Raw genomic sequence first — 14,741 nt, forward strand, 5'->3', positions numbered from 1 at the left:
TTATGAAGTTTTGGAATCTAATATTGATAAGATAATTCAAATTCATTTTGGTTTGGGGGAATATCAAAAATAATCAAAGCTGACCTATGTGTTTGAAGAACGTCCACCTTAGAAAGTGAGCTATGGATATAATTTAGATTACCACTTGTAGAACTAAATCCCAGTTCGACTAAAATATAATTTAAATAACGAGCCTTACAAACAAAGACAATGTTGTTACCTGCTTTGTCAGCAGGGACCAGTAGATATCGATCATGTAATCTATCAATTTCTTTTCACTTCTGAATTATTGAAAAATAGAAGGATAGAAGGTTTTTATATTGCCCCTCGATCGCTTAATGCGAGCTTTTAACAAACATATGATGCATTTAATCCATTCTGACAATGTATCAAGTTCTTCTTTTTCATGTCTTGCCCATCGCCTGGCATAGTCTTCTACAGAATCCATAATATTTAACAAATTATGACGCCCATTAAACATGTTAAAGATGAAGCCTTTTTACATGTAGTGGCACAACTGGTATCCATGTGAATTTCGACGGAATGTTGGAATGTCTGTAAAAACTACATGGATATTGTTAATCAGAAACTTTTGCTTCTTTTGAATATTAACTTCATTCTACTTAATTGTGTATACAGTAAGAATGATTTTAAACAAAATGTTTTTGCAAATGACCAATAAAAAGGTAGATTTTACAAGTACCATTTTAATGAAAGAAGTAACAGTCTTTATGATGTTAAAAAAAGCCTGAACTTTAATTTATCGCAGGGAAAATTATTTGCTCAATTTAAGTGTATTTTGAGACACTTGAAAACATATGATTAATCAAGATGCGCACATTTTGTCAAAAACACCCTTTAAATGCGTGAATCACTACATCTGATATTTACAGAAGAAATCCCATTATATCTATATAATAACAGTCTTACCTGATAAGCTTCCTGACTTTTGACCTTGTCAACCTCCATATCTCGGGATGGACGAATCTCTATCTCCCGGAGAATCACGATATCCAATCTTCAAAGGATCTACGTCATCAAGTGTTGACTTAGAGCACAAAATGGTCTAAATCAAAAGTAAGTGTTTGCTTACTTCATATTGTCCCTTTTTGTCTAATCTTTTTATCGATTGGACAATGATATGCACTTCAGATGTAGAGGTTTAATAGACAAGTACCATGGTTCTTCTGGTGATATCCCCAGGTAGATTGTCACTACTTGAAGACTGTATCTCATTTAGAATTGAATCAAGAATACCACACAGCGTTCGGAATTAGGTCTTTAAAAAACTTTTTTTTCATTCTCTAAATATTTAAAAAAAAATTGTAAAGGGGTGAGTAAATTTTGCATATATAATCTAACTTTCAACAATGTTTCTTGCATGACGACATGTTTACAGCAAGACATCAATAACTGGATTAAGCATTATTTTATAGAAAATATCTTTTCTTTGTATTAAAACAAATTAATGTATTTTTATTTTTCTGATATTTGTGATGATGCTTCAGAGGATGCTTATCATCGTTTCTGTTTGAAATCAGTGCCACAGTGTTCTCTATCTTTAATCAATTTTTTTTAATCGTCACGTTTTCTTTCTAAATTGTAATTTGTACTTATGCACATGTAATAGTGTGACCTTAGCGTATCACGATCCTCACCTGAGAACTATTATATTCCTAGCCTCTCCTTGACCATGTCAACAGCTCTCACAGTGGTGGCGTTATTGCTTTGTGGATCCACATTACAAGTTTCAGGGGTGGATCCTGTTTCTACCGCCTGTATTCTGCAATGTGATTTGTCTTTTGGTGCTGATAATGAAGTGGCAGGCTGTGACTGTAATGCTTTAAGAGGTGAGAGGCTTTCAAATTTAATTAATATCATACATTTCTCCTGTCACGATATCAGAATTACGGCCCTTTTCAAAATTTTAAAATAAAACAACAATTAAATATAGAAATACCATAAAATTAGAGTTTCTTTATAAAAAAAAAAATTAAAAAAAAAAATTAAAAAAAAAACTAGCACATGGAAACTAGCAAACAATAATTTCTTTAAATGTACATGCATTAAATTAAGCATGAACCTCCTTTGTTTGAATTTCATATACTAGTAAGAAATCAAAAAGTTCAGACAATCTCATTAAAACTAAAGCAATAAAGATTTGTTAACAGGGTGTAATTTTGAACCCCTGGTATTCAAGAGTTGGGATCAGGTACCTTGGAGGGGTAAGGATCCCCTGTTGACTAGTCACACTCGCCGTAAGCCTCGCGCATTGATCGAGTAATCAGAACATTACGTAGTCAAATTTTATTCAATAACAAAGTCCATACAATAAGGCCATTCCAAGTTTTTTCTATGTTTAGCGTCCACCCATCTTTCAAAAACCTACGTACCTATTCGCAAAAAACACACAGACCAAAAAAGAAAACACAGACATTATAGTCATAAAAGTAAAGTCATTCAAAGGATTTGATTTCAAAAAAATATGTTTTCTCCTTTCTAGATCTATACTTTAGAAAAATCCATGTACTAAATGCTCAAAATATACCAAATATGAAAAATTGAAGACAGATTATAACAGGACATGATAGAATTCAAAGATTTCGACCAGAATAATCAATATCGGGTCTTCTGATTTTGTTTGTTTTTTCTGATATTGGGTGTCAAAATCCAAGGCGCACGTGGACGCTAAACATAGAAGAAACTTGGAATGGCCTAAGTATGAAACAAATTAGCCTAAGTTCGATCCTGTGATAGGTTATTTTCTTGTCTGAAAATACATGTAAAAAAGTTAACATATTATACATTACTAAAATTAGTAGCAAATAATAAAAATTAAACTTTGTTTAATGTTTTTACCTGCAAGAATATAATTATGACATTTAATGTAGAATTAAGTATAATTGATTTCTAATTGATTTCTAGTTTAGATTTAATAAAAGTTTGTAATTTTTGCACACATGATCCCGCCTCTGATGTTTGAGAGGTCCGTGTTTTCTCTGCTCCTGACTTGTATTGTTTAGTGGATTTTTGAGTTCGAACTCTGTTAATTGTATCCTTATATTTCATACAGCAAAATGTGACAAATTGTGTGTTTTAGAATTCCCAATTATTCTGTAAAAGTGGCTTCTTTTAACAAAGTTAATTGATTTAAACGTTAAGAGACAACACTTCCTTTCATGAGTTTAACACATCTAATTCATATTTGGATATCATAGTAGTTAATTATAACATTACAAACCCTATGATAAACGTGATGACTCTAACTTTTCTATCGTCAACTTCACTTACTTATGTAGCAATATATACCCTTATCACCTGCAAAAGGGGTTTATGTCTCTGAGTTTATTCGATACGCACGGGCATGACAAACAATTTGACGAAACAGAATAGCATCATTCTTGTTTGATGTTTAAAATCCACATTTCGCAGGTTCTTTGTTCGAACATTGACCTTGTTAGCAAATGCAATTTATAATAAAGTGGAATGCCGACTGACGTTTTTCATACTAGTCAATGATTTGTCTACGGATTTTCTAAGAGGCTCGCTGAGAATGTGATCTGTCAATAGGGAATGTTTACTCCTTCATGGCATCTGATCCCACTTCTGTATTTTTAAATGTCAGTGTTTCTCCATATTGATTTGTATTGTTTCAATAGACTTCTGAAATTGTCTAGTATCTCCATATTTCATTCAAATTATCATTTCCGATTTTATTTTTTCTAATTTTCTGGTTTTGCTATTTATATGTTTATATATATATATTTTTCATTTTCTTATTTATTTTGTTTGCTTCATAGAGGCGTTATTTTAGGGGGGTAATTGAATTACAATAAGAAAAAAACAGCCCTCTTCAATGGAATTAGTAATCTGAATTCCACTTTGCTATAGCGTATCGTGGTTGATCTAGTTGTTTCGCTGGGTAGCTGTAAACTGTATGTGTCCTTTTTCTAACCTGATTCGAATAATTGAAAAAAGGGGTACTTGCATATTTTTTTTTACAAAAATAATGAAGATATAGTGAATTATATAAAAAAATAATTTTAAAAAGGGGAAAAAAAGAGGTAATTGAGTTCTTATAAGCAAAATTAATATCATCAATTAACAATAGTTACTCATATTATAAGACACTAAAATATCCCGATGAACTTGAAATATTTTTAACGAAAACCTACGTACAATACATATGTGTGAACGAGACATGATCACGTTCCCTCGAATAAACTAGAGGATGGATTAGATGACTAGGTGGAGTAAGCATCCCCTGTTAACCGGTCACATCCGCCCAAACCCTATTATTGATCAAGTAGAAGGAAGATTCCGTAATCAAAAGTATAAAACAAAGGCCTTACAAGGAAATTGAACCAAATCGACCAGATAGGGTATATCTGCGAACAAGGTCATTGTATAGACAAAAAAAGGAAGTAATAACTTAAAAAGAGTTGTTGAAATCTGGCACCAACTTATCTGCAGTAAACTGACTCTGTTTAATAAGTTATCGCACTCAGAGCATGCTCCTGAGTATCGAATAAGCTGAAAGTTGTACGAACCATATGCAGATGAATGATGATAGCATTGATAAGGAAACTAACGATAAAAAATCTGAAACTATGCATTTCGTTTATATTTATTTTTATGAAAAAGGTATGTTTCACATAATGTCAATTAAATCCGTTAAAATCTTGGCGAATGGGGAGTAAATCGGGCAACGATAGATCAAAAACTTTTCAGTGGTAATTTATAGGAAATAGATTAATTTTACATTTTTATTGGTTTAAGGAGCATTTACACTAAATATAAATACTCAAGATGTTCCAAGTTGTGTGGATTAAAGATGTTAATTTAGAAATTATGAACCCTTGGGTAGTGGGAAGGGGCAAAATATGGACTGATTTTACATATTACATCCATGAAGAAAACGAATCTCTCAGATATTTTATTTTCTCAATAACATTAAGCCATATATGTCATATTGGTTTTGAAGAATCCAATGGTGTTTAATTATATTAAATAAATTTGCTTGCATATGAACCATGGAAATGATGAGGGGAACAAAAACAATCAAAATCCCATGAAGAACAACAGAGATATGATAATATGATTAATATGAGAATTTAGGCCCATGGGCCTCTTTTTATTGTTTTTTGAAGTAGTGAAGTAACTGACACCCTTCTTTCTATTTACAGCACAGATGCTGGTGCGGTCCCACACACACACACAACATCCCCATCATCTGAATCACCACTTCACCACCACCCCCGCCGCCACCACTCTCACTCCAGCCCTCAGGACCACCACCGACCTGTGCGACTTCCTCTGTGCCAATCAACAGGGAGGGGACGCTTGTCATTGCTTGAAGCCTGGTCTGCCGGGACGAAAATGATATTCAATAAACGCTGTTATAAGTTCATCGTTTGTTAATTTTTTTGTAGGAATTTGCTGTGCAATTTTTTTTCATTTTTCATCGTCTCTTTTATCACATATGATTGTTTGGTCTACATGTATGTCTATCTTTCCTGAATTTATAATAAACTTAAATTGTATTTAAAATGAAATGTCACGTTCAAACGGTCAAATGTTAAAGCTAAATTTGAAGGGCAGTATACCACAGATATTAAAACCATCAATGGATAGGATTTTTAATACTATACTTTAATTGTATTCACGAGATGATCGACAAGTCATTTAAAAGACGTTATCTTTAAATTTAAGCATGCATGTGACTTTGTCCATAGAACCCAGTGCTTTTTATATGGATCAAAATTCAAATTGAAAGTAGATCTAAAATATCAGATATTGTTCAACGGTCCAATTTTTCTGAAAATTCGCACATATATTAAGTAATTAACTTTTTTAACATCAAAATATCCCATTGCTAATCATTGCAATAAAACTTTTTTAAAATACCCTCCAATTGCGTACTGTTTTCTCTTTTGAAATTGTTGTAATTGTTATGATCTGTTCTGTAAAGAAAATTGGGAGAAGATGACTGGTCTACAGTAACACTGTTATCTGTATCAACTCAGTATAATTTAATGAACTGTTCGACTGCTGACAATCTAGTTTCTTTTTCCTCTTTTTAATCTATAGATCGACTCATTTTCACTCCTTTCGTGCATTTACTATAGGAGAATTTATATTAAACATATGCAATTACCAAAACATAACTAAAATTGCTGCCAGAATTGCTGCCAAAGCAAATGTTAACATGTGTTGTTGAAAAATAAGCTGTCTTTGAATGCAATTAACGTAAAAGAGAAAAATGAAAATCGGTAACGCACAGACGAAAATGAGCAAATTAGAGAGCAGCTTCAATTAAGATAACTTTCATGGAACTTGAAAATTACCCGAAACAGTGAGCAAAAGTCCTGGTTATTGACAGAGATATTCACATATAACTAATTAGAAGTTCTGTCTTAGGGTACATTGCTTCACCAAGACCGTAAATCTTTCAATTATAGTGTAATATACTTTTCAATCTTGTCGTAAATGTCACCGGAAACATGTGTTGCTATGAAGCTAGCATGCCAACGTGGCAACGGTATAACGCTTGCTTTTTCACGGTATGTACTAATAGTTTACAAGATGTTTATCGATATTGGGAGGAAGCTGATAGAAATCTCGGAAAAATCTGTAGCATCATTAACTCCCTGCTGAAAGAGTTGTTAAAAATACATCCAATTCTAGAATTTGAAACGAAACCCAAGATTTCTTTCATGGCTGCCAAATGTGTATAAATTTCGGCAAAATCTATCAATCTTAATGTTTAGCATTAAAATACAAGATACCACGTGATTATGTATATTCACAAAACTTTATGGTCAATTCTTTACATCTGGTTGGTGATAGCACGAAATTTTCATCAATCATTAAATTTGTAATTTGAATTTCAATGGACTTCTATCTGGGAAATATGTTATAAAAATCAATTATTCACAAAGCAATTTGTTAAAAGAGGTTGTTATACGAATATTAAAAAGACACTCAAAAAACTGCTTTTGCAAGTGGTAATTATATTAAAATGTACCCGTATGTGAGACTCGTCATGCAATGGCGATCTAAGTCAATATAAAAAAAAAACAACTACCAAAACAGGAGTAAAAAAAGCAGTAGCTAAATTGACTGGATATCGTCTAGTAATTGAATTGTCAATAACCCATTATAGTTATTTTATTGCGCGAAGAAAATTGACACATCAAAATTATATAACCATTAATTGATTACTTTAAGTAGCACAGATTTTATCTCGAGTTTTATCGACAACACCTGCAATACACATGATAAAAAGGTAGCTAGATAAATTAATTGGAAAATTTTAAACACCATATAAATGAATATTGTGTGATTTTTATTGTAGAAAGGACGTGGAGATAAAAGTTCTTTTCAGATCTTTTTATGAAAAGCTAATTGCGCAGAAAAATGAGTTTATAACTTCGATATATGGGTCAACTTCATGGGTCAAAAGGGGTAATAAAGGGTTCATTTCAAGAGTGCAAAAATAGACTCTGGAATTGACAGAAATGTTTTCTCGATGCTTTGTCTATTTATTTTCACTGACTAAGATGAATGGGTGGTATTATGTGAAATGTATGGTAGTTGTCTAAAAAGCAAGATTAATTTGCTAAAATTTGAAGAGATTGGTAGGCTCTCGTCAATTTTTCAGTGTTCAAAAATTGTTTGGGCATTTGTCATTCGAAGCAATTATTAGAAAGTACTCACATCTGAATAATATCGTTGTGTTTGTACATAATATTCTTATATATTTTATAACATTCACATAATACCCAAGTGGATGTAGGCCAAAATCTGTCCACTTTTCTAAAGTTAAACATATGGAGATAAAGAACAGTATTCAAGCTCAAAAGTCCATAAAACATACAAAACATATAGGAGGAGAGCAAACACGGACCTCCAAAACATCAGAGGTGGGATAGGTGCCATGGAATAATGAGCATCTCCTGCAGACCGGTCGCATCCGCCGTGTGCTCCTTGTCATGATCGGGAAATAACGGGAAAAATCTATCGTCAATTCAGTGTGCAATAAATGGAATAACAATTTAGTATGAAAAAGTCAGTCAGCATTTGACTCAATGATAATCTGTATTTACTGACAAGGTCATTGAATCGACCATAGAATTTACGAAGTGATGACTCTAAAATGAGACTGTTGATATTCTTGTTTAGTCAACTTGTTTCATCAACTTTTTTGTCAATAATTTACCCCGTTTTAGAAATTGTACATACATAAAGCATGCTCTTGCGTACTGAATCAACGGAGAGAGATATAAACTCCGTATGCAGGTAATGAAGGTATATCTGTATATTGCTGTATAAGTAAGGGAAGCAGACGATTGAAAAGTTAAAGTCATCACGTTTATCATAGAACTTGGTTGTTAGATTACCATTAACGTCTTTTTCAATTAAAATATTCAAATATCAAACAGATGTGTCAGACTCTGTGGTATCCTCTATCTCAACCTCACCGGGATATATCGTATTGACATAAGAATGGAAATAACCATTGCTAATTGACAATGTGTTATCGATATATCTAAATGTCGAGAGAATAGTGTCGATAATGGTACTAAACCTAACAAGAAAGCTTAATGATAATCGTGATGACTTCAATTTTTCAATCGACAACTTCCGTTACTTTCTAAAACGAGGTAAAACAAGTTAATGAAACAAGAATATTAACAGTCTCGTTTAAAGTCATCATTTTGTAAGTTATGTATCATTTATGGTAGATACAATGGCTTTGTCAGCAAATATAATATACCATTAAGTCAAATACTGATTGATGTTTTTCATACTAATATGTTAAAACATTAATTACACACTGAGTTGACGATGGATTTTTCCGTTATTTCCCGATCATAACAAGGAGCAAACGCTGGGTGTGACCGGTCGGCAGGAGATGCTCACTCCTTCATGGGACCTGATCCTACCTTTGATGTTTTAAAGGTCCGTGTTTGCTCTGCCTCTGAATTGTATAGTTTAATGGGCTTTTGAGCTTGAATACTATTTGTGATCTTCATATTTTTCATTAAGAGTTTTAAACTGAAAAACAAGAGGAAAACTACAAAAAGGATATCTGTTGTCTTCTCCACCAAATATGTTTTATAGTTACATTTGTTGATTATCATATTACTGCTGATGAGGTAAAATCCTGCAATTCTATCAATGATTTAACTATTCCATCGTTATAGTACTTTCAGATGTTTGAATATTTGAAATGCAAAGAAATACATCCTTCAGGCACGTTTGTCTAATGAAAAAAAGTTTCTCTCCAGAGTATTAATGGAATCGCCCCGATATATACGTTAAGGGAAACACACTTTCAACTGTTTCATTATTTCATAAATATTACATGAATCCTGTAGAAGATTACGAAGAAAGATGGGCAAAATATGAAAAAGGAGGACCTTGACACTGTCAGAAATGATTATATGTATCAGAGGAATGTTTAAATTTGTCATTAGGCGATTGAGGCCAACTATCTATGCTTCTGTCTTAGATAATACAAAAGTGAAACAAGAATAAAAATAGATTACATAATCAATATATACTGGTCCATGTTGACAAAGCAGGTAACAGCATTATGTTTGTAAGTTTCATTATATTAATTCTACTTAAGAGGAACTAGAATTTAATTTTGGAAGTGGTGTACTCAAACTTGTTCCCATAGTACCAACTCACTTTCTAAGGAGGAAATACTTCAGTACCATGGGTTAGTTTTAAAATAGTTTGAATATTCCAATTTCCCAACAATCAAAATAAATTTTAACGGTACCCGTACTGGATTCAAAAATACCATAATAATCCTTAAAAACGAAGATGCATAGCGGGTTCCAGTAAAAGTTCTACAAAGCCTCTTTATTTGCTCATCACCAAAATATATATATTGCAAACCAACTTTTATTCGCGACGACTTTATTTCGCGATTTACCTGGGGTAAACTGTAATAGTTTATTCGAGAAATGGTGTTAACTAGATGTGGATACTTAAAAACTCCAGAAAATTGAAATCACAAAATTTTACTAAAATAAAATCAAAACGTACGAAAATAAATTTCATAGTGTGAATTTTAAGAGTTTACATCAACATTTTTTAACCACGGAGACACTTTATGCTGTCAGTGACTTTGATTGATTGATTGATTGATTTATTGATTGATTGATTGATTGTATGTTGTTAAACGTCCATCTCGAGAATTTTTCACTCATATGGAGACGCCACCTATTGCCGGTGGAGAGCTGCAAATTTTGCCCTATGCTCGGCACTCAGGGCCATTGAGCAGTGAAAGACAGTGACTTTGAAAAAATATAAAACGAAGAATTTGGACTGAGATTCTAGTAACAGATTGCATAATTCTGTTATATTTCTTACGAAAACTGGTAAATTGATCTATCTTCATAGAGAACGAGGATAAGACAGCTAATAGGCTCCTCAACCAAACTATTTTCCATACCCAAAAATATGTATTTACATAATTCGTGTAACATTGATATACTTTATTTTGTCTCAACGAACTTGATTGAACGTAAAATACTAGTAAGTAGATGAGATAAACGTCCCTGAAAAAAACGCACCCTATTATGTTAATGGAGAAATGCTCTGGGACAATATTGCTGATCTCAGCAGCAATAGCCAACTAACTACTGGTATATTTTATCCAAAGTAGCTTTACAAAATAATATACAACATAAAAATGTATAAAATGCATAAAAATATTAATTTCTCAAACCTCCTAATACTAATCAAATAACTCTTTAAAAAGCAATCATATTTACGGTAATAAACATACATGTATTTATTAAATAATTTATCAAATATATATAAAATAATATAAAAATATCTATAAGAAGACCCTAAAATATATAGATGTATGGACCGATCCATGTTCTTTTTTTCAAAGTGCGTTAATATGGTCGATATTGACGCTCTTTGGAAGATTTTTTTTCAAAGAACATTAACTTTGTCTCAAAGAATCGGGAAAAAAAAGGGGGGGGGTTGGCGTTAAATCAAGCCAAGTGTCCATGCCCGTTTGGCAGCTTTGCAAGAACGTTTAAATATTGCAGATATCTGAATTGTTCGAATTTACCTAGAGGCATTTAAAGGGACATGGACAAAGTTTCAGCTGAAAATTTTTCAAATTATATATTTTTTTCAATTTTTTCTGTTTACAAATATTTAAGTACAGTATATTTAATGATTATGAAAGATTTGAACTTCAGTTGTCGAGATACAAGACAGATTTAGAGCTGCAAACCTTTGTTTGATATGTAAACAAGGCCCGTGCCATGTTTTTGTTTACATAGGTTAAATATTAAATATACTACTTTATCTTCGTTCAAAGCAGATTTTTTCAATAAAAAAGTTAAATCTAAATACGATTAGACAGTTTCAAGTGATTTGCTGAATTTCGTTTTGTGATGATATGATATTTTCTATATGTAAACAAAAACAAACGAGGCACGAGCCTTGTTTACATGTATATGAAGAATTTTAAGTTCTCTATCTCGATTCTTTGTAAATCAACAAATGATGTTCAAATTTTTGCTGTTCATTTAAATTGCCTTTATTAGGAATTGTAAACATTAATATTTGTATTTAAAAAATCAGTTGAAACTGTGTCTATGTTCCTTTAATTGGTTACAGTTAGTGTAAAAATGATATTTATTTTCTAATCAAGCTAAACAGATGACTTTCATTTTCTGTCATAGAATATCTAACATTGGTAGGGGACTTCTATTCTGTAATCTGCATATTGAGTGTTAACACAAGTTATGGAGATATTACTTTAAAAAATGTTTACATTGTATATAAGTGTCACAGTTGTAATTAAATTATAATTATTATTAGATATTTGCTTTGATGCTTTGCGCAGAATTAAGTACGTATTCTGACTGGCGCGCATAGCCAATCGAATACAACCGGTTTTGCAGGTATGTGAGAGCCATGTGCGAGTGTTTTGTTTTGTACAGGTGAATTTCTATTTTTAGCATTTCCTTTACGTATGACTGACCAGTGACCTACCATGGACCAATGGATTTCGTTATACTAATTTATATGCATGTTTTACTAACCCGTGCACTATATAAAGTAAGAAACCCGCCGAAATCCCCACCCCAAGCTCTTCAGCCTTTACGGTAGCAGATTGCTTATGTATATCATCACAGATCGATTCAATCGATGTATACCATAATATATTTCTGATTTAATACTGGATGCCTGGTAAGATATTCATTAATCTTGTAATTCATTTACTTGTTTAATTTATGTAACGATCTACTGGCAGTCGTTTGAATATCTTATTTAATTATTACTTTTCGTAAATGTTGAAATGTCTTTTTGTTTCGTGTTGTCTATGTGTATTGTTTTGTATGAGTGTTGTGAGAGTGTTTTCTATTTTCTAGGTTTTTCTTTATATCCATTAATAAATTGATAAACGACCGAACCAGTTTTGTTCTGAATTCTTCTAACAAGACCGTGACCCTGTGACATAAGTAAAATTAAAATAAAGTGTGCACGACTTAGCCAATATCCTATTTTAGATATGATAAATGATAACTTGAATCTGCTGGTTGGACAACTTTTCGATGTTGACGTCACTTCACATCAGTATCTGAGATTAATATAGACGCTAGGATTCGAACCCTAGCAATAAAAATCCAACGTATCATATACTATAACAACTTTAATTTGGGACCAACGCGCTAACCACTGTGCTACATGGCTCATGAAGACTTCGGGCATTTAAATCATGTTTGTGATATGACCCTTGACTTAATGGACTTCAAATATTTCTCGGAAAGATGCGAATGTTTTGTCATAAAAGTGTACTTTTAAGGTATAGTGGGTCTTCGCTCCATGTTTTTGTAAACCAAAAAATGTATATTTTATTCAAAACTTTTAGGATTATCTTTCAAAACAATGGAGCGAAGACTCACTCATATTGAAACATTTTGTCAAAGTACGAGAAAATGATTGTTTTTGTTCTTTTTAGTGTGTGTATGCTTTTTTCATTGACAAATATTTTCAGTCTTTGTGAATTTTTTGTAAATTGTAGAGATTTTACATTAAGTATACTTTAATATTAGATGAAATATCAAATAAAATTTTGATATAATTGAGATTAATTTTTTCCCTTTTTATCTGTCGCACTATAGGCACTTTGTCCGCCTTATCCCCCATCTTCTTGCAACAGGAGCAATGTAAAGAATTATGTTTCTTAGTGCAGTCTACTTGTGTGTCAAGTTATATTGAAATCACACCAAAATTGTAGGAGGAATAGCGTTTTAAAGGAACTTCACAGAAATTTCTTTTTTTAGTAACCATGGCAACACCATTCATCCAAATCAAAAAACCTATGCACTAAATAATGTATCTTAGTGTAGTCAACATGTGTGCCAAGTTATATTGAAATCAGACCAAAACTGTAGGAGTAGCGTTTAAAGGAATTTCACAGAAATTTCTATTTTTAGTAACCATGACAACTCCGTTCATCAAAATCAAAAACCGATGGACTATCAGACCATAACTGTAGAAGGAGTAGCGTTTTAAAGGAATTTCACAGAAATTTCTATTTTTAGTAACCATGGCAACACCATTCATTGAAATCAAAAATTAATACACAGAATTATGAATCTTATTGTAGTCTACCTTTGTGCCTAGTTACTAGTATATTGAAATCAGACCAAAACTGTAGGAGGAGTAGAGTATTAAATTAAAGGAATTTCACGGACATTTCTATTTTTAATAACCATGGCAACACCGTTCATCAAAATCAAAAACCGATGCACTATATGCATCTTAGTGTAGTCTACTTTTGTGCCAAGTTATATTGAAATAAGACCAAAACTGTAGGAGGAGTAGCATTTTGAATACTTATAGTAATTTGTTAACAGACAGACAGGCAGCTAGACAGACGGACACCTTACCATCACATAAGCTCTTTTGGTCTTTGACCAGTAGAGCTAAAAATGTAATTAAAGCATCCAATTTAAGCCAGGTTTTTTTGTGTAAAAATTGATGTAAACCCAACAGTGTGATGCCATTTTGTTGTTTTTTTTTCCAAGTTTGGGAAATGAAACAGGTCAAACGTTGAAAGTGCTGGCCAATATTGTTGCTGTGACAAAACATTAACTTCCTTTTTATCCCCAGAACTCCTTTATTCTTCATGGTCTGTGGGTTTGGGCGCTGTCATGAAGAAATTTAATGTAGTGAATTCCTCATTCTGGCTCCTTCCTCTCATAAACCTTTCACTTTTTTGCAAACATTTTGCTTTCTAGACTCTTCCAGAAATTGAAATTACTTCCCCAATAAGAATTTGAACAACAAGACCACTAATATTTAAGAAAATAGCATAATTATAAAACTGTTTTTGTGCTCTTCCAATTCTTTGCTCTTTTCAGCCCTTTGCTGTTTTGTCAAGTGTATCTAATTTTTGAGGGTTTAACTACATTTTTTTTTGAAAATAATTGTCTAGATATTCCTACACGCTGTCGTTTTCACTCATTTTTCAAAAAATTGAGTGACCTTTGAGTAGTAAACTTTTTCAATATCAAATATTTCTTTAAAACAGTGTGATCTACCCCCAAAATGATGTCTATCAAATTTGCTATGTGTCTTAAAGTCAATTAAACATACTCAGTGATAATTTGTTGAATTTTCGCAAATATACGTTGGTTGTTGTATGTCCTTGTTGCCAATGACGGTACCATTTTTGATGCCCGTTA

At 32.3% G+C, this 14,741-nt stretch overlaps 1 protein-coding gene across 2 annotated transcripts; it reads left to right on the plus strand.

Moving 5' to 3' along the window:
* The first annotated feature begins 805 nt into the window (after positions 1-805).
* LOC134232859 (uncharacterized) lies at positions 806-6,035 on the plus strand. 2 transcript variants are annotated; one of them, XM_062714835.1, is made up of 3 exons: positions 806-1,077; positions 1,681-1,850; positions 5,187-6,035. In XM_062714835.1, the coding sequence occupies exons 2-3, from the start codon at positions 1,694-1,696 to the stop codon at positions 5,381-5,383; spliced, it is 354 nt and encodes a 117-aa protein (XP_062570819.1). In that variant the 5' UTR covers positions 806-1,077; positions 1,681-1,693; the 3' UTR covers positions 5,384-6,035. The 2 variants fall into 2 exon arrangements, with proteins under 2 accessions (XP_062570819.1, XP_062570818.1); XM_062714834.1 differs by lacking the exon at positions 806-1,077 and adding an exon at positions 1,127-1,203.
* The last annotated feature ends 8,706 nt before the right edge of the window (positions 6,036-14,741 follow it).

This window comes from Saccostrea cucullata, unplaced genomic scaffold (genome assembly GCF_032062105.1).
Source record: "Saccostrea cucullata isolate Sc308-1 unplaced genomic scaffold, CSIRO_AGI_Scuc_v1 ctg307, whole genome shotgun sequence".
In the NCBI taxonomy this organism is placed as follows: domain Eukaryota; kingdom Metazoa; phylum Mollusca; class Bivalvia; order Ostreida; family Ostreidae; genus Saccostrea; species Saccostrea cuccullata.